The sequence below is a fragment of the Acomys minous genome (genome assembly GCF_964271855.1).
Source record: "Acomys minous genome assembly, chromosome: 10".
Classification (NCBI taxonomy): domain Eukaryota; kingdom Metazoa; phylum Chordata; class Mammalia; order Rodentia; family Muridae; genus Acomys; species Acomys minous.
The window spans coordinates 118,203,262-118,227,081 of record NC_140491.1 but is presented as its reverse complement, the minus strand read 5'-3'; the positions used below and the strand labels follow the sequence as shown (position 1 = coordinate 118,227,081).

General features: G+C 38.9%; 1 protein-coding gene across 2 annotated transcripts in view; it reads left to right on the top strand.

Moving 5' to 3' along the window:
- The window catches only part of CALCRL (calcitonin receptor like receptor), a 109,170-nt gene that overhangs the window by 65,300 nt on the left and 20,050 nt on the right, over positions 1–23,820 (top strand). For both annotated transcript variants that reach the window (XM_084798925.1, XM_084798924.1), the window contains 2 exons: positions 20,186–20,312; positions 23,078–23,231. In XM_084798925.1, the coding sequence (XP_084655051.1) occupies positions 20,186–20,312; positions 23,078–23,231 (281 nt within the window). The remainder of the gene's footprint in view (positions 1–20,185; positions 20,313–23,077; positions 23,232–23,820) is intronic.

Here is a 23,820-nt window from a genome sequence, read left to right as displayed (position 1 = left end):
TGATGAAAGTGTTTATCAGTTGTAGGAGTTCCTTGGTAGACTTTTTGGGCCACTTATGTTTACTATCATATTATCCATGAATAGTGGTGATACGTTGACTTCTTCCTTTTTTAATTTGTATCACCTTGATTTCCTTTAGTTGTCTTATTGCTCTAGCTAGGACATCAAGTACTATATTGAAAAGATACAGAAGGAGTAATCAATAGAATTGATTTAAGTTTTTCTCTGTGCAGTTTGATGTTGGCTATAGGCTTGCTGTATATTGCCTTTACTGTGTTTTGGTATGTGCCTTCTATCCCTGCTCTTTCCAAGAGTTTTAATATGAATAGATGTTAGATTTTGTCAAATGTTTTTTCAGCATCTAAGGAGATGATCGTGTGTTTTTGTTCTTTCTGTTTTTTTAATATGATGGATTATGTTGACGAATTTCTATATATTAAACTACCCCTGCCTGCCTGGGATGAAGTCTACTTGGTCATGGTGAATGATATTTTTGATGTGTTCTTGGATTTGGTTTGCAAGTATTTTATTGAATATTTTTTTTATCAATGTTCATAAGAGAAATTGGTCTGAAGGTCTCTTCCTTTGTTGAGTCTTTCTCTGGTTTAGGTATCAAGGTGACTGTGGCCTCATAGAATGAATTTAGTAATGTTCTTTCTGTTTCTACTTTGCGGAATAGTTTGAAGGGAACTGGTATTAGTTCTTCTTTGAAGGTCTGGTAGAGTTTTGCACTGAAACCACCTGGCCCTGGGCTTTTTTTGGTTGGGAGACTTTTTATGACTGCTCTTATTTCCTTAAGAGGTATAGGACTATTTAATTTGTTTACCTGATCTTAATTCAATGATAGTAATTGATAGCTATCAAGAAAATGTTAAATTCATTTAGATTTTCTAATTTTGTGGCATATAGGCTTTTGAAGTAAGACCTAATGATTCTTTGGATTTCCTTTGTGTTGTTATATTTCCCTTTTCATTTCTGATTTTGATTGAATACTCTCCCTCTGCCTTTTAGTTAGTTTGATTAGGAATTTGTCTATATTGTTGATTTTCTCAAAGAACCAGCTCTTGATTTTTTTTTGTTCTTTGAATTGTTCTCTTTGTTTCAAATTTGTTGATTTCAGCCCTGAGTTTAGTGATTTACAGCTATCTGCTCTTCTTGACTATGTCAGCTTTACTTCCCTAGAGCTTTCAAGTGTGCTGTTAAGTTGTTAGTATGAGATCTCTCCAATTTCCTTATAAAGGCACTTAGTGCTATGTACTTTCCCTCTTAGCACTGCTTTCATTGTGTCCCATAAGTTTGAGTATGCTGTGCCTTCATTTTCATTGAATTCTAGGAAGTTCTTAATTTATTTTTTTAATGTTGCCTCTTACCCAGAGGTCACTGAGTAGGGAGTTGTTCAGTTTCCTTGAGTTTGTAGGCTTTCTGTTTCTTTCTGTTGTTGTTGAGTTCCATCTTTAATCCAAGGTGGTCTGACAAGATGCAAGGGATTATTTCAATCTTGTATTTGTTGAGGTTTGATTTGTGACTAAGTATATACAGAAGGTTCCATGAGGTGCTGAGAAGAAGGTGTATTCTTTTGTGTTTGGCACATTTTTCCTTTGATGAGTATGAAGTGTCCTTCCCCACCTCTTTTGATTAGTTTTGGTTGAAAGTCTATTTTATTATACACTAGAATGGCTACTCCAGCTTGTTTCTTGGGTCCATTTGCTTAGAATACTTTTTTACATCCCTTTACTATGAGGTAATGTCTATCTTTATTGCTGAGGTGTGTTTCTTGTATACAGCACAATGATGGTCCTGTGTTTTGCATCCACTCTGTTATCCTGTGTCTTTTTGTAGGGGAGTTGAGACCATTGATTTTGAGAGATATTATTGACCAGTCATTATTGGTTCTTTTTTTTTTTTTAATGTTGTTGGTGGTAGAGAGAGAGTGTGTGTGTGTTTCCTTTGTTTTGGTTTTGTGGATGTGGGGTTATTTATTTCCTGTGTTTTCCTGTGTAAAGTTAGCCTTCTTGGGTTGTAGTTTTCCTTCTAGTATCTTCTGTAAGGCTGGATTTGTGGCTAGGTACTCTATACATTTTGTTTTCTCATGGAATATTTTGTTTTCTCCATTTATGGTGATTAAAAGTTTTGCTGGGTATAGTAGTCTGACTTGGAATCCATGGTCCTTCTGGCTTTCATAGTCTCTGTTGAGAAGTCAGGTATAATTCTGATAGGTTTGCCTTTATATGTGACTTGACCTTTTTCTCTTGTAGCTTTTAATATTCTTTCTTTGTTCTGTATGTTTAGTGTTTTAATTATTATGTGGTAGGGGGATTTCCTTTTCTGGTCCAATCTATTTGACGTTCTGTAGGCTTCTTGTATATTTATGGGCATTTCTTCTTTAGGTTAAAGAAGTTTTCTTCTATGATTTTGTTGAAAATATTTTCTGGGCCTTGGAGCTGGGAGTCTTCTTTTTCTTCTACTCCTATTATTCTTAGGTTTGGTCTTTTCATAGTGTTCCAGGTTTCTTGGAAGTTCTTTGTCAGGAGTTTTTATATTTAATATTTTCTTTGACTGTTGTATCTATTTCTTCAATCATATCTTCTACCCATGAGATTCTGTCTTCTATTTCTTGTATTCTGTTGGTGACGTTTGCGTCTGTAGTTCCTTTCCTCTTCCCTAGGTTTTTCATTTCCAGGATTGTCTCAGATTGTGTTTTCTTCATTGCTTTTATCTCCGTTTTTTGGTCTTGAATTATTTTATTCATTTCCTTCTCCTATTTGATTGTAGTTTCCTGTCTTTTACTAATTTTTAAGTGATTTGTTCAATTCTTTCACTTCTTTCTTTGTATATTACTGTTCTAGTTTGAGAGATTTATTTTCCTCCTTTAAGGCCTCTATCATTTTCATAACTTCAGATTTAAAATCTTTTTCTTGTGCACCAGGTATGATAGTATCTCTAAGGCTTGTTGTCATGGTGGAACTGTTGGTTTTTGGAGGTATCAAATGACCCTGGGAATTTTTGCTTGTGTTCTTATACCGACCTATTGTGATGTTTCTAGTGTTAGCAGGTTTGGTGGTCTCTTATGGTCAGAGAGTTTGGGGATAGGTACAGACAATGGGGCTTCAGTCCCAAGCCCTAAACCCTTTTGATAAGTTCACTCTCTGTTGGCTCTCTGTTTGTGACCCAGGCATCTGGGGAGTGGGCAGAAAGATTCTTGAACAGAGTTGCTCTGATGGGCCCACCAGCCTCCTCTGGGTGGACGATAATGGGAACACCACATTTTCTTTATCTAGTCTGCTGTTGAGGGACATCTAGGCTGTTTCCAATTTCTGGCTATTATTAATTCAGCAGCTATGAACATGGTTGAGCAAGTGTCTGTGGAGTAGGGTGAAGCATCCTTTGGATATATGTCCAAGAGTGGTATAGTTGGATCTTGATGTAGATTGATTCCCATCTTCTTAAGGAACTACCACATTGATTTCCATAAAGATGTGCTGTGTGCCACGGGCATGTCTGTTACTCACAGGCACTAGAAGAAGCATTAGATCCTCTGGAGCTGCAGTTACAGACATGTGTGAGCCTCTCTGTGGGTCTGGGAACTTAACCTGGATTCTCAGCAAGAGTCAATGATCTGAGTCACTGATGTATCTCTCTAGCCACAGTTTTCACAATATATTTTTAGTTTTATTATGAAAATATTATATATTTTTCAAAGCCTTGCAATTTCTTGGTCAAAGATATGTGGTTTTGTGCTTCTTGAACTATTTCAATTCAAAAGTCTTTTAAAAGTAATATTTTCAGAACGAATTTGTAACAACCAAACTATTTGAAATCCAAGACAGTATTCTTACCCTGTCTATAAGGGGGAATGAAAAGAGAATGGGCTCTCAAATTATTGGTAAATTTCTGATGAATGCAACTGAGTTTCTGGTGACATCATAAGAAATTCAGCAATAATTGGGAGTCCATTCATTTCTGCTGATAGTCCATTTTCTGTTCTTACCAAACCCAGTTTGCATTGTCTCTTATACCATTACTACCAATTATTTTGTATGTAGAATTTTTAAAACATTTATTTTTTTTTAAGCAGGGACTCACTGTGTAGCCATTGCTGGCCAGAAACTGCATGTAGTCTAGGCAAGTTTCAAACTCTGAGATTTGTCTACCTCTGCCTCCCGAATGCTGGGATCAAAGGTGTGTTCCACCACACCCAGATGCTGTTCTAATAGCTTATAAATCATCTTTCTTTATTCAACTGTAGATAATCTTCTAAAAATTGCACCAAATGCAGACCTTACTTGCTATTTTCTGCCTAAAAACATGAGAATGCTTTTTACTGGCCCTTATATGAACATGACAGTATTAATGAATCCAGCCTATTATCTTCTCTGACACCCTACCCTGGTTAGATGTTCAATATCTGGGAATTATACTCGATCCTTTTCTCAGTGGACTCTTCCTGAATTCCTTACTGAAGCTGTAATTAATTACAGTGGACATGGTGTAAAAATTTAAAAGTATTTGAGAGATAAAAATCTCTTTAAATTAACAACCATTCCAGCTGAGACTCTTCAGATTAAACTGTCTCTGTTTTTCATGTAATAAGCCAAAGCATTCGAGGACATTCAATTTCTGAAGGTGATAAAGTTAATAGCAATTACACTGCATTCCAAAGTCAGTAGTAAGAAAGAAAACAGTGGTCTCCTGGAATTCTAGGCCATGTGCCCTCTTACAATTTTGATTTAGCAAAGATGTCAGTAAAGTACCCCCAAAATGAAAAGCAAAATTAATACTACGTCTTTTTCTTTTCTTTTTTATTGATAATATTCATATTACATCTCAATTGTTATCTCATCCCTTGGATCCTCCCATTCCTCCCTCCCTCCCACTTTCACCCTATTCCCCTCCCTATGACTGTGACTGAGGGGGACCTCCTCCCCCTGTACATGATCCTAAGGTATCAAGTCTTTTCTTGGTAGCCTGCAATCTTCCTCTGAGTGCTACTGGGCCTCCCCATTAAGGGGACGTGGTCAAATATGGAACACCAGAATTCGTGTGAAAGTCAGACACCATTCTCCACTCAACTGTGGAGAATGTCCTGTCCATTGGCTAGATCTGGGTAGGAGTTTGATGCTTACTGCATGTATTGTCCTTGGTTGGAGCCATAGCTTGAGCAGAGCCCCTGGGCCCAGATCCACCCATCATAGAGTTCTTCTTGTAGGTTTCTAGGACCCTCTGGATCCTTCTATTTCCCCATTCTCCCATGCTTCTCTCACCTAGAGTCCCAATAGGAAGTCTTCCCCTCTGTCTCACTTTCCTGGTAAGTGAAGACTTTCACAGGACATGCCCCTTGGGCTAGTGTCCAGATATAAGTGGGTATATACATTTGACTCCTTCTGCTTATGGATTAATTCACTCAGTATGATAATTTCTAGTTCAATCCATTTGTCCACAAATTTCAGAAATTCCTTAATACTACTTCTTTATGTGAAAAAAAATCTAAGAGTTAATAAAATAAATGCTCACTGGGCTTATGAGGCAAGTGTGTCTGCCAAGGTAATCAATACAGAAGCCAAACTGGACCAGGAAAAGTACAGTATTAGTCTAAATCTCAAGTCAAACTGCTCATTCATTCAGTTCTCAATGGAGAAAACATTTGCATAATAAATGAGTTATCAAGGAGATTGAGAAGTTAAGGCAAACAATATCTGTTTTGATTATATCATAAAGTACAAGAAATGCTGCCATAAAGAATTAAGATGTACAGCAACAGGAGCATACCATCTTGGGTACAAATATTTAATTATGGATAGAGTTCATACAGTAACATAGAGAACAAAATATGTGGCTTAATTAAAAAACCTCTTAACAGCTAACCAAAATATAGTGAACACATAGATATCAATAGACAGACAGAAATCACATTCTAACTTCTTGTGAATGTTGACATGCGGGTCAGAGGAATGACTCAGCTGGTAAAGAGCTCTCAACATAAGCATGAGGACTTGACTGTGGATCTTCAGCATCCATGTTAAGAGCTGGGAGCAGGAAACTGGTGCTTGTAATCCCAGTGCTGGGGAGATAGAGAAAGAACTCCGTGGTTCTGCTGGACAGCCAGTCTAGCCAAATTGATAAGCTCCAGGATCAAAGGAACATACCATTTTGAAAAGCAATTTAGAGAGTGATTGAGGAAGATGTGTGATGTCAACGGGTGTCCTCCTCAGGCACTCACACATACACTTGTGCGTGTTCCCACTCATGAACAACGTGCTGAGCACATTCATATACACAAAGAATGTTATAGTCAGTTGTTCCTATTTTGGTTTCATAGCTGGACCTGAGGAGTTATAATAATGTTCTTTTAAAACCCAAGAATGTGTGGATGAAGAAGTAATTTTGTAATGAGAATTAGAACAAATAACCTTTAAGTTAAAATATGTAACGTCAAAGAAGCTGGTACTTATGAAAGTATTTTCATGCAAAAGAAATTTATAAAGGCAAACTATCATTGATATGAATTTGAAAGAGTTTCTGGCTTAATGTTTTTATATCTCTACTTATATATTTTTTATTCTAAAAGCAAACACCATCCAACAGATATTTAAAGGGTAAGATTTAAAACCTCCAAATTATTTATCTATGGAAATCACTTTTTCAAAGCTGATATTATATGTTCATCTGGAATACATTAGTTTCAAATATACAATGGACAAAAACAAGCCTAATTCCCAAAGAAAAATTTCATGCTGTCCCAAATACTGGTTTATGCTTTATATATAAATAGCCCATTATGTTAAGTCATAAAAGATGAGGAAATATAGTATTAGAAATGTGACCCCTTGAGTCCAAATAGTTAGAAATAGAGTTTGAATAATAAGAAAGGAGGAGAAGCCAGGCAGTGGTGGAATGTGCCTTTAATCCCAGCACCTGGGAGTCAGGGGCAGGTGGATTTCTGAGTTTGAGAAGAAATTATGTGGTTTAAATAAAAAACTTATAAGAAAAAATAATTCATGCTGGGTGGTGGCAATGCATGCTTTTAATCTCAGCACTTGGGAAGCAGAGGCAGGCGGATCTCTATGAGTTCAAGGCCAACCTGGTCTACAAAGTGAGTCCAGGACAGCCAAGGCTACACAGAGAAACCCTGTCTTGAAAAAACCAAACCAAACCAAAACAACAACAATAACAACAATTCATATGAAATAAACACAAGTATTTGATATCTGCTAAACTTTTGCTCTTAAAAACAACGCTATACGAGGCACAGGCCAGGGAAGACACTCAGTGGCCTGCCAGCCCATGGCCTGCCTGCAGTGAGAGCCACTACAATGTGCAAGCATGTGGTGACAGGTGGGAGAGTAAGAAGAGCGGAAAGGTTTGAGCATTATGAAAAAGAGGAGGAGCTGGAGATGTGAGGGTGGAGAGCGCCTGCTGGATGTGAGCAGTCTGCCCAGCCACCTGAGGCCATGGTGAAGTCCTAGCACCACGCTGCTACTGAGGGCCATGTCTCGGTCTGTGACCATGCAGCAGCAGGGGTCTGTGTCAACACCTGTGGCTCATGTCACCATTGAAGACCATATAGATGTCCTGGTCTGGGCTACTACTGGGACCATGTTGATGTCCAAGGGCTGTGCAGAGCTGGCCCGACCCCTCACTGCCCGAGGCACTCTGGGAAGCTGGCCCCACCCCTTGATGGCGTAGTCCAGGGAGAGTGGGCCCTGCACCTGGCATAGTAGAGCTGGACCCTGTGGTGGGGGTGGGGGGGTGACTTAGCCCCAACTGCACAAGCACAGGAGATCTGGCCCCACCACTCCTCTGCTGTGAGGTGGTGTGTGAGAGTGAGTGATGCCTTCCATCCTATCTTACCCTGTGCCCCTTGGAGGCAGGTGGGAGAGTCGGCCCCCAGTTCATGAGAGCAGGAGAGCTGTCCCTGCCCCTTATCTGCTACAACACTCGGAAGAGCAGGCTCTGCGTCTTGCCTGGGCATCACAGCAGAGCTGGCCCTGGTGGTGAAGGCTCAGGCAAGGCGGCCTGAGGGTGTGAGACTGGGAGAGCTGGCCTATCCCCTCACAGGCTTCAGCACTGGGTGAACTAGCCAGGACAGTGCTGCTGGAAAGCTTGCTCTGGTTGTGTGGAGAAGCTGGGAGGCTGATCAACTCAGCTACCACCCAGGCTCAGGTCCAGGGCTTTGAGTTGGCCCACCCCAACATCTACGCCATCCATAAACTGCCAGAGTGTGTGAAAGGGACAGTCCTGCAGATCCAAGGTTGCAGACTCTCTATGACACAGAGCAACAACAGGATATCTGAGAGGAGTCCTGGTGAGGATCCAGTATATTGATAGCATGGAAAAGGCCAGAGGCCGTGAACCAGACCAATGACTCATTGAAATGAACAATTGCAAATGCAAGTAAAGATGTGTGGATGAAAGGGTGTATTGTAGGACACGCTGTGACACACACTACAGCTTCCATGACAAGATTTTTTTTTAATGTTTTCTTTCCTTTTTCCTTTTTCTTTTGTGAGGGAGGTGCAAGGATAGAGGGCAGACACAAAGGAATGGGGAAATGAATGGGAGTGGGGTAGATGATATGAAACTCACAATCAATAAAAGGTTTAAAAATGATATAATGCCACACAATTGCAATCAAATGAGTTATCTGCCAATTTAAGAAATTTGGTAGATATTTGTTCTTGGCCTCTACAAAAAATATTAAAAGACTACAAATAATTACTTTGCTTATACCCAATGTTTATACCCAAATTATAGTGAACTGTTTCTTTGCTGGACTTTATAAAAGACAGTGAGTTAGTATGAAAGGCACACATTTGAATCTGGACATAATTTTAACAAATGGGGCAAGACATTTTTAAAAAGCATGGGCTTTTTGGGGGTGGTGCGGGAGCGGTTCGAGACAGGGTTTCTCTGTGCAGCCTTGGTTGTCCTGGAACTCACTCTGTAGACCAGGCTGGCCTCGAACTTACAGAGATCTGTCTGCTTCTGCCCCTCGCCCCCAAGTGCTGGGATTAAAGGTGTCCACCACCACCACCTGGCTATTTCAAAACTTAGTAGTGTGTGTTTTGCCTGATTCTGATTTTTCATTTTCCAAAGTGAGCCATTATGTTTTAAGTAGACTGTTGTGTAACAAAACTTTTCCTGGGGAGACACTATATATGCATCTACTCTGCCCAGATAGGGAGGCCACGATAAAGTGAAAGCACAGATACCACCAAGTCCAACCTGGTGAACCAATGAGTTATATTGGAGTCACCTACATGAATATGGGTGAGGAGTTACTGACAGGAGCAGAAATGACTCAGAAGCTGCATCACCAAGGCCCACCCCAACCCAGGTGATAGCTCACAAATCTGGAAACCCAGAGCACACTGTGCAGCCTGCAGGCAGCTCAGTAGGTTGGAGAGTTCACTGTTCAGGTGACTCATTTAGTCTAAATCTGTTTCAGGTAGTTGGGCTGGTTTCCGCTTTTCCCAGATCTGATCTCAGAGTCTTTTCAGCATGCTTTCTCTGAAGGTCTTTTTTGCAGTTTGGTCTCAACTTAGTCTGAGAGGAGCCCTTCACTTTTGTTCCTTTCACCGTCCATGGAGGGGCCTAGTGAATATGGTCAGTTTCAGGTACTGCCTGAGGCCATTTTGAGTTGTTTACCTTTCTGCTTGAGGGGCTTCCCTGCGCGATGGAATCTGTTCCACATCATAAACTCACCTGATACCTGGCATTTGTGGACTATATTTGTGTAATTACCCACCACTATCCTCATGTTCTAGCTGGCAATTTTAAGAAGCACTAATGCAGTGCTGCAAAGGACTGTAGGAACATGAAGGAAGAAAGGCCCATCACTCAGAGATTTGTGATATGATACTGCCATTGAAAAGGATGCTTCTTTGGGGAACAGAATTTCAATAGGTAGAAATTGTAAACTAGAAGGCCATAAAGATATCGTCAAGTCCAACTCTTACCTTTACTTATTTCCCCATAAAGAACTAATCTTCTCAATCTTTCTGTTTGACTTAGCTATTATCTTTGACTTGAATATTCTTTTTTAATTATTATAATCACTTTACATCCAGACTGTCATCCTCTCCCTCTTAACTTTCTGTTCCCTCCCTCACCCCCTCCAATCTAGTCCCCTCCCATGGACCTCTGACATGTGGGGGCCTCCTCCCCACCATCTGACCACAGCTTGTCAGGTCTCATCCAGACAGTCTACCCCCCCTCCTCAGTGTTCCCACAGGGCCTCTCTGCCGAAGGACAGTGATGAAATTCCCAGCACCGGAGATCTTGTCAGAGGCAGTCCCCGTTCCAGCCCCTGTCCCCATGTGGAGAATGAGCTGTCCATTGGCTACACCAAACAGGGGGTCCATGTCCTCTGCTTGCACTGCCAGCTTCATGGGGTCATATTTATTAATTGCTGACATTAGAACCTGAGCTATTGGCGTTCTTTTCAGGATGTTGTCTCCTGTGCCAATGAGCTCAAGGCTCTTCCCCAGGTTCTCTTCTAACAGATTTAGTGTGTCTGGTTTTATGTTGAGGTCTTTAATCCACTTGGACTTGAGTTTTGTGCAGGGTGATAAATATGGGTCTGTTTCCATTTTTCTACATGTAGGTATCCAGTTAGACCAGCACCATTTGTTGAAGATGCTATCCTTTTTTCCATTGTATGGATTTGGCTTCTTTGTCAAAAATCAAGTCTCCATACGTGTGTGGAATTATTTCTGGGTCTTTGATTCAATTCCATTGCTCAACCAGCCTGTTTCTATGCCAGTGCCATGCTGTTTTTATTACCGTTGTTCTATAGTACAGCCTGAGATCCAGGATGGAGATTCTTCCAGAAGAAGTTTTATTGTACAGGATTGTTTTAGCTATTCTGGGTCTTTTGTTTTTCCACATGAAGTTAAGAATTGATCTTTCAAGGTCTGTAAAGAACCATGTAGGTATTTTTATGGGAATTGCATTGAATCGGTAGATTGCTTTTGGTAAGATGGCCATTTTTACTATGTTGATTCTCCCAATCCACAAGCATGGGAAGTCTTTCCACCTTCTGAAATCTTCGTCAATTAAATATTCTTAAATTATAGGTAGTTTGAGCAGAAAGAAACAAAACAAAAATAATTTCCTTTGTTACTATACAGGCCTTAGGTGAAATAGACTAATGCTCAAGTTATACCCTCATATAGCATTTTGAATACTTTTTATATGTGTAGACATCATTAATGGACAGATGTATCAGAGCATGGTGAGATTTCTCTTGTTTCTCTGATGCTGTTTCACATCTTTGCCATGCATACAGCATTATCATCCACACCACTGTTTTGTGCTTAGGGCTCCTATAGTGTCAGCATTGCCAGTGAGATGAGGTGCTGAGTGGTGCCTTATTAGAATAAAATGTTCCCAGTGATGGGCACTGCTATCATTATTGCTAATTAGTCCATTAAAAGTTCTCAGTTTATCTACTTAGTCCTAGTAAGTACACTATAAGATCCTTACAATAAAAATGGAAAAGTAAAGCTTCTAGTATCCTATGTACAATATTTAAAAAGAAATGATATAATGTTCTTGTAAAAGAAAGCAAACATGGAATGAATGTTTTTGTGAACCGAATTAACAATACAATCACTTCAGAAAAAAAAAAAAACTATGGCTAGAAATATGTTGAACAACAAGCAAGCATCACACCTAAATAAACAAAATGTAATAAAGATAATATAAAATATCACACAATTAGGTTCAGGAGAGCAGGAACCATTTTTGGTTTTGGTTCTTCACACACCCCAGCCCTTAGAACAGCATCTTGCATGAAATTGGAGCTCAATAAACTTTTGACGAACAAAGGCATAGAAGGCTTTGTAGTTTACATCCAGGACCGACTTGTCAGTACTTTATCTCTAACTTATGACAAATTCCTTGGCTTTATTGTCCAATTTGTCCATTTGACCATGACTCTGAATTCTGACCCATAGAATATCCAAGGAAAATAAGATGGCAGACTGCAGATAAATCAAAGAAAGCCTGGGTAGCTCAGAAATTTTCAGATTTAAATGCTGCATGAAGCATGTTCATAGGCAGGCTTGGATGATAGAAATTATTAGTGTCATGCCAAGTAACCAACCTGGAAACAATTTCTAGAGAAGCCCATGTTTTAGATAAAATCACGGTGTGTGTGAAAATCCATTAACATGTTCCTTCTGCTGCTTAACTCAACCCCTCCTACTGCAGTCGTCTTCAGTTCGTCTTCGGTAGAGCAAATTCTTTCCCCCCACTTAAGTAATCAAGGTCACTGACCCACCCTCATAAAAACCAAGAACTAGACAAAATGTTGATTTAGGGTACAGTTTGTTATGTTTTGTTTAGAAAGGGAAGACAACAGTCTACTACTCACCCCATGCTTCAAATTAGAAACAGAAAACATGAGAAGCTGTCCACCAGATAGATTTGTTTTATATTAGAGCCAATTAAAGTAGAGTCAGAGCAAGAGATTAAAAGAAAGAGAACAGAAAGGGGGGGGGGAAGAGACAGAGCCATAACTCTGGGGTTTGCCAAGCCCTCCGAGGCAATGTCTTACTCATAATAATCTTGGAAAAACAGAGCAGAACTCTCTAGATAAAAAAAAAAACTTTCCTGGAATTAGTTACAAATTATGTTTTAATTGCTGTGCAAAAACTGAATGCATAGCAAACCTGCCTCTTACTTTCAGCTCAGATAAAAGATGCCAACATAAAAGAGGGTGTGCGGTATCTATCTCACGTGTCAGGGAAAATACGGTTTGTTTTCTTTTCTATCTTTTTTTTCAATTTGCTTTGATTTCTCAAAAGAACATCTTTGCTGAAGGTTTAGATGCTAATTTCAACTTTTTAAAAAGCAAGTTGAATATTTTCAAGCATGCAGAAGTTATCTTTCTGGGTTATTGACACGAGTTCCAAATAAAATACAGAAAAAAAAATCCTGTTGGTGAGTCACGCTTTCTCAACGCAGTGAGATAGCCGTGCAGTGGCTATGCACATGTTTATATGCTTTGTACATTTACGCTTCAAGACGCATAACCCCGACTTTCACCTTTGCTCCTAGATCGAATCTGAACATTTTTTATGACCTTCTATTTCATTTCTTCTTCACATTTCCTTTGAATTAAAGCAGGAATAGCTTTTCCTTATAGCTATAATTTTTCTTCAGAATCATATACAATTCAGTCTTTAAGATGACTGAGGATCAAAGGAACCCTGAACTGAGTCTTGCTTTACAAATCTGTCTGATATCTTTGCCTGGGAAGCCAGAACAATCACTTAGGTGTGGCTCCTTTAACGACTTTTGACCTTGCTTTTGATCTGTCAGGAGTGTGAAAGGGCTGACTCTGCAGTCATCCAGGGTTGTGGGATAGCATGCCTGTCGAAGCTCACCCACCTCATCCTCGTTCTCCAGGGTCTTGTGATCTCTTCGTTCTCTTGCAAGTTCTATGTACGTCGTTTCTGAAGCATACGATGCCATCTGCATGCGCCCTATGCTTCCTCTAGCTTAACACTGCATATTGTTTGCCTAAATGCTTTTCTTAGTGTTGTTTATCAAATCATACTCCGTTTATCTCCAAGGAGACTCCAAGCTGTAGTTTAATAAGCATATTGAAAACTGTATTGCTCAGCTAAGTATATTTTTATGGAATAAAATTGCATTTTCACATTAGAGTATTATACTTGGATAAGGACAGTGTAGGGCAAGAGGTAATGATTTTGCTCAGTAAAAACCACTTCAACTCTTAAATAACTGTTGCTAGTGGCTAACTGAGGAGAGTATCATGTATGGAAATATAAGTAAATCTCCTACTGAGAACTGGGATTCTTTTAGGAAATAACTGAATAGTTTGAAGCTACATATATATGCTAAAGATAAATGTTTATTGATATTTTATAAATATTATCTATATTTTGTGTAGTTTCTTGAAAAATTTTAACTAAAATGTTATTTGTGTCTAAATTAAAATTACATAGAATGACAAAGAACTATTTTAGCTAAGCTGGCAGAACATTGCTTTGCACACAACCATACAGATATTTAAATGTATTAAAATCTTGTAGTTCAAAGAGAACATATTATGAAAGTTATTTTCTTCCTGAAGTGAATGCACTTTGTAATCTTGTAGTCTTGCAGACATAAATAATTTATTTTCTATTTATTTACTTATTCATTTATTTTACATCCTAGTGGTAGCCCCATGGCTTCTCCCTCCCCATCCTCCCCTCCGTCCCTCTCTCCCACTTCTCCCTTCTCCCCCACCCTGTTCTCTATTCCTTAGAAACGGGGAGTCCCGCTACCCACCCACCCACCCCAGCTCATCAAGTTGCATCAGGACTCAGCAGATCTCTTCCTTGTGGCCTTGCAAGGCAGGACTGCCAGGGGGAAGTAATCGAAAAGCTGCCAAGATAGTTCATGCCAGAAAGTGCCCCTGCTCCCCTCAACAGAGGCCCCACATGTAGCCTGAGCTACCCATCAGCTGCATCTTTGTAGGGGGCCCATGTCCAGTCCATGCAAGGTCCATGGCTAGTGCCTCAGTCTCGCAGGCCTTGGTCAGTTGGCTCTGCTGGTCTTCTTGTGACGCTCCTGTCCCCTCCAGGTCCTTTTGTCCTCCCCCCCTGCCTCCCTGCTTTTCCACCAGACTCCCCGTGCTTTGCCCAATATTTGGCTGTGACTCTCAGCATCTGTTTCGAGGCAACGTTGGGTGGAGCCTCTCAGAGGACAGCTCTGCTAGGCTCCTGTCTGCAAACATAACAGAGTGATGCTAATAGAGTCAGGGGTTGGTTCTCCCCCATGGGGTGTGTCTTGGGTTGGGCCAGGCACTGGTTGGACATTCTCTCCGTCTGCTCTATCTTTATCCCTGAACATCTTGTAGGCAGGGTGATTTTTGAATCCAAATTTTTGTGAGTGGGTTGGTGTTCCCCTCCCTCTACTAGGAGACTTGTCTAGTGAGAGGGCATCCTTTTCAGTCTTCATGCACACAGGTGCGACTGTATATGAGAAACTCAAAGAATCCCGCCTCCCCAAGAATTATAGCATCATTTTAGCAGTTAGGAAATGAAAAACCTTTGAATGAATAGACACCATACTGCGACACTTTCTGGTAGTGTATTAAGATGTCAAAAAACTCAGATTTAAAAACAATTTTTTATTTAATTTTAAATTTATGTGCATTGGTGTGAGGGTGTCAGATCTTAGAGTTACAGACAGTTGTGAGCTGCCATGTGGGTGCTGGGAATTGAACCCAGGTCCTTCGGAAGAGCAGGCAGTACTTTTAACCACTGAGCCATCTCTCCAGTCCCCTAAAACTGAGATCTTAAAGATGAGGATAATTAGAAAAATAGAGTAGTTACAGTTGAATGTATATATTTATATTTATATATATATAGCTTTCCATTAGAAAAACAGAAAAATAAGCATAATAATGGACTAAGATCCCACAGAATGAAGCGAACATTTTGTAAGTTAATCTCTTTCATTTTCTTTGCTGTACAAAGGTGTATATCTGCCTTACGCTCTTCCGTCTGGTCTCCCTCTTCCTCAGAACACCAAATTAACTAAGAATAACTTCTCTACCTAAAATCCATGTCTCTACTATCTTCTCCTGGTTGGGTTAGTCCTGAGTAGGCCATTTACTTTGGTCATAATCTTTTACTTTTTAAAAAAGAGCAAAAATATTAAGAATGACATCACTTCATGGGTCTGTTTGCTTCTCACTGTGATAAAAATAACATTGGGGTCTCGCTCTGACCAGTTCACAACTGTTTCCCTAGAATCCAGAAACAGTGGCCAGCAGATAACTATAAACAACAAACAGTATTAATTGGATAATAAAGTAAATAAAATCCTCATTGCATCCTCAAAACTTTCCGGTTCAATAGGTCATCAACTAGATGCATGACTTGAACAACCCTCTTTAATTTTATTGAAAGATAACGATGTTTTAAGAGTTATTAAGAAAATGACTCTAGCTTAACAACTCTTCAAATATAGTTATCTTTTTAATAAAATTGAAGCATCCCTTCATGGCCTTTGCATCAGCTCCTGTCTCTAGATTTCTGTCCTGCTTGAGTTCCTGTCCTGACTTCCTTTGCTGATGAATAGCAATGTGAAAGTGTAAATCGAATAAACTGTTTCCTCCTTAGGTGGCTTTTTGGTCATGGTGTTTTATTGCATCAATAGCAACTGACTAAACACTATGGTTAAATGTTTTGGTTTTTTTTTTAATTTTTAAATTTTTAAATTTTTTTTTTTTTACTGTTGAAGCAGTTTTCTATTACTGAGATAGAATTTGATGCCATTTTACCATTTGTGTACAAGAAACTATTGGCTGTGCAATTAAAATTAACCATGTCCTAGTGATGCTAAAAATAATGAAAAATTAATATGAGTTCCCCATAGGTTAAAGGTTGTGTTAGATGCATGTCATGGCTAGCCACACTTAACCTTCAAGGCGATCCCACGATGATCCCTCCAGTATAGATAAGGATTATGGGATTAGATGCTGGAAACTTGCTCAAATGCATGCTGGGAGGGATAGTTTAGGCTTCAAAAGCCCCTTCAGAACCACGTGTCCTGACTTGATGCTACCTGTGTAAAATTGTTCTAATGGAGAGAGATGAAACGGCACCTATCAGGCTGGTGTTACCGCCACACTTGCTCCAATTGCCTAGATAACTTTTCTTGTGTAGACAGCATCATGAAAGATTTTTCCAAAATGATACCAGAAAGGAGTATGAAGTGGAACCAACCCAGACTCGGTTAACCACACTTTCTATTCTGTGGTCACGCTGCAGCCCCCACGACAAAGCTTATATGTATATATCTCAAATATTTAGCGTATTTGGTTAAGCAAATCACTCATTTGCTTAACAATGACATTAAAAATTTTTTCATTTATAAGTTGATTTTTATCTGCATCGATCTACACACATGTGTTAATGACTGTGTTTAAAAGGAAGCTAGGAATCACTGTATGGACCAGAACCCTTTATTTTTTATCACTAGGCCCTGATAGAGGCGGCTTACAGATCACATCTTCCTGTGCTTGCTCTCTGTGTGGTGCCTAGAGGCAGACATGGAAGAGGCTCAAGTGCGAGGCCACAGAGTTGGACAGCGGGGTGTGTTTTCACTACGGAGGGAGAACTGATTGGGCAGTGGTCTAGTTTACGATAGCAGTTTTGACAGCTCAGCTGAGTGTCAGGATCGCCAGGTCAGAGACCTTTGCCTTGAGCTGTGTGCGCTGACTCTCACAAGCACACCTTCAGAAGAGAGCGCATGCCAGCTGCTCATTTCTAAGTTTTCACCATGCAAGACAGATTGGGGAAGGGGCAGCCACATGAAAGAGAAGTTGTCTGAGAGGAGCAGACATATAGGCTAGGATAGGAAAGGGCAGGGTGTTCACAAGGACAAAAAGCAGTCTAAAATTTCATACTATGTGTAACATTTTAATTTCTTCCAACCTTTTCCTATGAGAATATCATTAACACCAACAATTACAATTATTTTTAATATCATATTTTTATTTATTTTCAGACGACATACATGTTTACCATGTATTCACTGTTATTATTATATTCCTCAGATTTTATCTTTCCATTTTTATTTACTACAGCATTAAAGTATTACTATTTTTAGTTTTAACTTTAATTAGCTAATTAATTTGCCACATTGGAAATTGAACCCATTGCCCTGTCATGCTAGGTTGATGCTTTGCCACTGAAATGTATTGCTAGTACAGTGATTTTTTTTTTAAATTATATTGAGAATCTCATTAGGTAATCAAACCTGGTCTGGAACTCCCTCTGTCTCCCAGGCTAGCCTTGAACTTTTTATCCTCCTGCCCTGCCCTTCCAAATAGGTAAGATTTCAGGCCTCTGTCATCAGGTCTCACATGTATTGCTATTTTATAAAACACTTCTTTAATGTGTGCTTTCAATTACTTTAAAGCACTTCAAATTTTCATTTAAAGCAGTGTTTTCTAATCTTTAATCATAATTTGAAAACTATGTTTTTTTTTTAAAGAGGAGGATATATGTCTTATCCAATGACTCAGATTAGAAAAGTGTTCAGCAGAAAAAGGCAAACTAGCCCCAGAAAGGGAAATATTTTTCTGCTGATAGCTCATTTACTTAAATTCCGTAGCTCAAAAAGCAAGTGTATGCATTTCTATGCAATGCTTGGCCCTCCATAAAATTACTGGAAGCTTCCAGTAGACAGTGGTATGTTCATGACTGCTATCATAAGAGTGTGATACATTATGGAAGTAAATTACACACAATATTAGTGTAATTACTGTAAGAAGAAATCCTTAAGCAGGCCTATGTTACTCATCTGCTGTCTTCATTGTTAACAAGCAGAATCATGTCACTGCTGTCATTTTATTGGAAATAGGCATGCCTTTCAATGTTAAATTTCTTTATATTGCGAGAACTATGCTACTCTCGACAATTCTCTCCAGTTCCTGTGCTCTGTGGAAAATCTTCAATACTCTGCATGTCAAACGTTACCCGAGACTTCCTTCCCTCACTGTTTCTACGAACTGAGAAGTCAAGCCAAGTTCACCGAGTGTCGCACGAAGCCAGAAATTGTAGCTCTTTCTACTTTGATGGATTGCAGATGGCTGCAAACACCTGCCATTAAATGACTGTCTCAGCTACACTCAGTGGCTATTTTAAGAACTATCTCACCCATTAAACCTTTATAAATGTTCACTAATAGCATCGAGCACGTATTGGCAAGCTGTACACAGTAGTTTGGGTTACAGCGACTTCCTCCTTCTTTAAAACCGTACAGCTAAATACAGAATCACGGAGCTGTAGACATTTCAGAAGGAAAATAGTCTAAACATGGTATTTTTAAACATAGAAAGCATTCTGAATTCTAATTCTAAATTTCTACACAATCTGGTTTTTTGTTTGTTTTGTTTTGTTTTTGTTTATCTTTTGAGACATGGTTTCTCTGTGTAATCTTGGCTGTCCTGGACTCACTTTGTAGACCAGGCTGGCCTCGAACTCACAGAGATCCGCCTGCCTCTGCCTCCTGAGAGCTGGGATTAAAGGCGTGTGACACCACGCCCGGCTCACATCCTGTTTTTTTAAGGTACAGGGAAGTGACAAAATTATATGGATTCTTTCATTTTTCAAAGTAGAAATCTTGGAATTGTGTAGGTGGTTTCTCTAGAATGACTATCTGAATTAGTTTTAGTAAGCTGCACACGAGGTTTCATTTTCTGCAATGAAATGATGTCCCGTGGGTTTCTACACATGTGTTCAACCTTGCCAGTCAGCAGTTAGCTTAATGCAGGTTTCCTTTTATTATTTTTTCCACTTGGAATCCTAAATTAACCCGTGTTCAATTGCTTCATGAAGGAATGTGTGCTGGAATTTTCTTTTGAATGTGGGTAAGGTAGCCCTGTTTTTTTAAAAAAAGTCTCTGATTGACTATTGGCCAGGGGTTAAATCAGAAACGCTGTGCCACTCAACTGTAATGACTCCTTTCCTGAAACCTACTCTGTGTGACGTTCATGAGGCCAGTTTCTCTTTGTTTTGTACAGATGGTAAAGGGGCAACTTCTTTTTACATCCAGAGGACATCTTCACTAGTCAGAAAAACAATCAAGAGACCCTAACAATCCTCAGTGATTTCTAATTTTCATCAATGCAGTTAGTCCAAATACAATTACATGTTTCCCCTGACTGGTCAGTGTAAGTATAGTCATTATCAGCTCAAGGAACGACACTTGACTGTTTAGGGAAAGCAGACTGTGCAGTGTAATGAGAGGCATTTTATCTGTGTGACAGTCTTGGGTAAACAGAAGTATTCAAAGGTCACTACTAGTGTGTTCTTGATTGTGTAACTTCATTGGATCTCAACGTCTGCTTTTTGCAGGTTGAATTAAAATAACTAATTGTATTCTGAATTAAATAGATAAATTAATGCAGGGGTTTTGCACAGGCAAGTTCCCATCCTTACATTCCCACATCACTATGAAAGCAATTCATTTCCATCTGCACTTTTCTCTAATTAAATTTTTTATTGAGTAAAAGTTATAGATAAACAAAATAATTATTCCAAACTTAGAGCAACCTCTATGAATTGAAAGTGTACCTCATTTGAATTACATTTAATTCAAAATGCAGAAACATTTTATGATACCAACACGCTGCATTTCTTTTGCCTTATAGGAGCCTAAGTTGCCAACGGATCACCTTGCACAAAAACCTCTTTTTTTCATTTGTTTGTAACTCGATTGTAACAATCATTCACCTCACGGCAGTGGCCAACAACCAGGCCTTGGTGGCCACAAATCCTGTAAGTAAAAACATGGTGGTAGCTTGGTGCAAGAGACATGGGTTGTGGGTGGTCTCTGGTCTGGAATACGTGTATCATTAGATAAATGTGTGTGTGAACCTTGGGTTTAACACACAGAAACTATCTTAGCTATGCTGCGGACCAGGAAGGTAATTTCCTTTAGTATTTCCACAGTTTCAGGTCATGCCATGGCTGTGAGCTTCTGACGCTGGTGGCCGATAAGACTGTGACTGCACAATGTTTGCCCAGTCCAATTTAAAGAGCAATCAGTGCAACTGAGTACATATAGGAAAGACAGCAATAAATGTAATGGGAGTTTAAATTATGTTTTGGTATCAGGCTTACATTAAAAATTAATAGAAGCAGGATGGTACGAATTTCCATGTGTTGTATGTACAGTGATGTTAAACTCCATTAAAGTAAAATGTTGGAATGTGCTACTAATCATTGTCTCAATAAGCACCAATGAATTCTTCTTCCTATAAGCCATATTTTTAAAATATATGCTAAAACTTATATGTATATACATTATTCATGATATATATACATGATATTGTAAACTATACTTGGATTCAAATATGTGTACATGTAGCAGAAATATTCACACTTTTAGAGTCACCTATTTTGACACTGAGGCAAAAACTCTAACTTTGGATATTAACGTGTGTGTGCATACTGTGTATGTGTGTGGTGTGGTGTGTGTATATGTGTGTGTGTATGTGTGGTGTGGTGTGTGTGGTATGTGTTTGTATGTGTGGTGTGGTGTGTGTGGCATGTGTTTGTATGTGTGGTGTGGTGTGTGTGGCATGTGTTTGTATGTGTGGTGTGGTGTGTGTGGCATGTGTTTGTATGTGTGGTGTGGTGTGTGTGGCATGTGTTTGTATGTGTGGTGTGGTGTGTGTGGTATGTGTTTGTATGTGTGGTGTGGTGTGTGTGGCATGTGTTTGTATGTGTGGTGTGGTGTGTGTATGTGTATGTGTGTGCTTTTGAGCACATCAAGTTGTGTTTGCTGGATTATGTTATCTAGTTATTGAAATCATAGAAGGGAAGGCATTTCCACCAATTGGGTCAATAAATAACACTCTTGTATGTGTCTTATGTGTTTCTTCAGGTAATTTGCAAAGTTCTGATGTTTCTCCCACTGTTTGCACATGTGCTTCTGGGTTGTTTGATCTTGCTGTGTTCCTCTCTAAAGCCACCAGGGCAGGAAACAGACCAGGATATAATTAGCAGAATAAAACACTGGCTGACATTCTGCCATTTTATGTTGTAACACAGCAGGAGTTTCAAACTCTTGTATTTATGCATGAAGATATATATCTAATAGACAAAGTATGTTAAAGTACAGTGAATTTATTATTAGGAAAAAAGTATTTTCTGATAATGTTATCAGTACCCTCCACAGAATTATTTTTTGAAGTATGTCCTAAATGCTTTTCCTCATAATAGTTTATATTAACTTTAAAGTAATATGAGAATAAATTGAATTAGATAAGAAATTTAATTAATATATGTAGAAGGTTAAATCCATTATAAATATAGTCAAATATATGTAGTTAAAATTATTTTATCTTTAAGAGACTTGAATATTATCTTATAAAACATATGATACTACATTTTTTACAATTTAAGAAATGAATTCTTCACACATATTAAATGAAAAAATGGTGTTATAAATATCCTTTAGGAAGGTGTTATTACATATAAAATAAAAATAGAATCAAACTTTTGTTTAGGGGCACAACTCTGATTAATATTATATGAATATTTGCAAATAATTTCACTTTTTTAGTACTAGTTTTTAAAACTCTATATGATGTGTGGTCATTTACAGTGCACGCCTCACAGAAATATTCCAGAATTTGATAAGATATGTATAAATGATAATAGCACAAACACTCTAGGATTGCATGTGTGCAAATACTAGTCCTCCTAGTTCGCAATAAGGCTAAACTTGTTTTCTGGAGTTTTAGGTTTCTAACATAATATTTATTCCAAAAAATTATAACCACTGCATAGGTATTAAATTTCAGACTGGAAGTTAATTATTTCCACATATTGCAACATGTTTACTTACTTTGATAATGGAAGACCTACTATACTTTTCAGCTCCTTTGTGCTTTCTTTATCTGACAACTGGATTTCTTTCTTTGTCCCTTTACAAGAGAAGAGAAAGTGGGAAGCCAAGGAAAAGAGGAAGCAAAACTACAGTTCCTTATCTTTATTATGATATAAAAATACCGCATATTTTTATATTTAGACAGTGCGTAGGCTCATTAGAGGATTACTTAGTGAGTTTTATTTATGCTTTTGGGGTGAAAGTTACAAAACTTACCAAGTACTTACACATGTTTAATTAAGTGCTGATAAGGCTATCAAAGTTTTTCTAACAGAAAACAACAACCAAAATCAAAATAGATACACAGTGATGCATGTGTGGACTGTTTATACTTATAATGATGTGATAACCAGAACACATTAGGAAGGCAGTCAGCCACTAAGAAGAGGGAGGTGTTTTTTTTTTTGTTTTTGTTTTTAATTGTTTTGAATGTCACATGACTCATAAACTTATAGAGCACGTGGTTAATAACTTCAGAGCCATCATGGGATGAGTGTTCGAAAGAGTATTCTGCAAACCAGACACCCTAGTGTGCACAGTTTTGGGTGCAGGACAGAATTTTTCCCATGGTTTCTGAAGTAAACTGGATGATTGCTTCACACGTGGATTTCATAAGCTAAGACAACACTCTTTTCCCCCCTCACAGGTGAGCTGCAAAGTGTCTCAGTTCATTCATCATTACCTGATGGGCTGTAACTACTTTTGGATGCTGTGTGAAGGGATTTACCTGCACACACTCATTGTGGTGGCTGTGTTCGCAGAGAAGCAGCACTTGATGTGGTATTATTTCCTTGGCTGGGGTAGGTGTCACTGCCAATGCCTGCTGAATCATCTGATTAAGAGGGCTCTTAGCCTTTAGGCCAGGCGACCAATCATTCTTAGCATGTAAATTGAGACTTCGCTCACTGCAATACACTGAAATATGTAAAGCTAGCTTCATTCTGATGAACAATATAATACCCTTTAGATATTTGATATCCCAATGATAAGCTCATTCTAGCTGAATGTATAGTGATTAAAATAGAATTAAAATTATGGATTAAGGTTATAATTTCTGCATTCATCTGAATTTTCTCTTTTTTCATCTGTAAAATGAGGACATTGGTGCTAAAGTATCTTTGAAGTTCCACCAAAAAGCCTAAGATTCCTCCCTCTCTCTCTGTCTCTCTCTGTCTCTGTCTCTCTGTCTCTCTGTCTCTGTCTCTGTCTCTGTCTCTGTCTCTGTCTCTGTCTCTGTCTCTGTCTCTCTCTCTCTCTCTCTCTCTCTCTCTCCCTCCCTCCTTTGCTCTTGAGACAGGATCATCATTTTGGCTTAGAACTTGCTATGGAGATCAGGAAGGGTTTGAACTCACAGAGATTCACTTACTTCTGCCTCCTGAGTACTGGGAT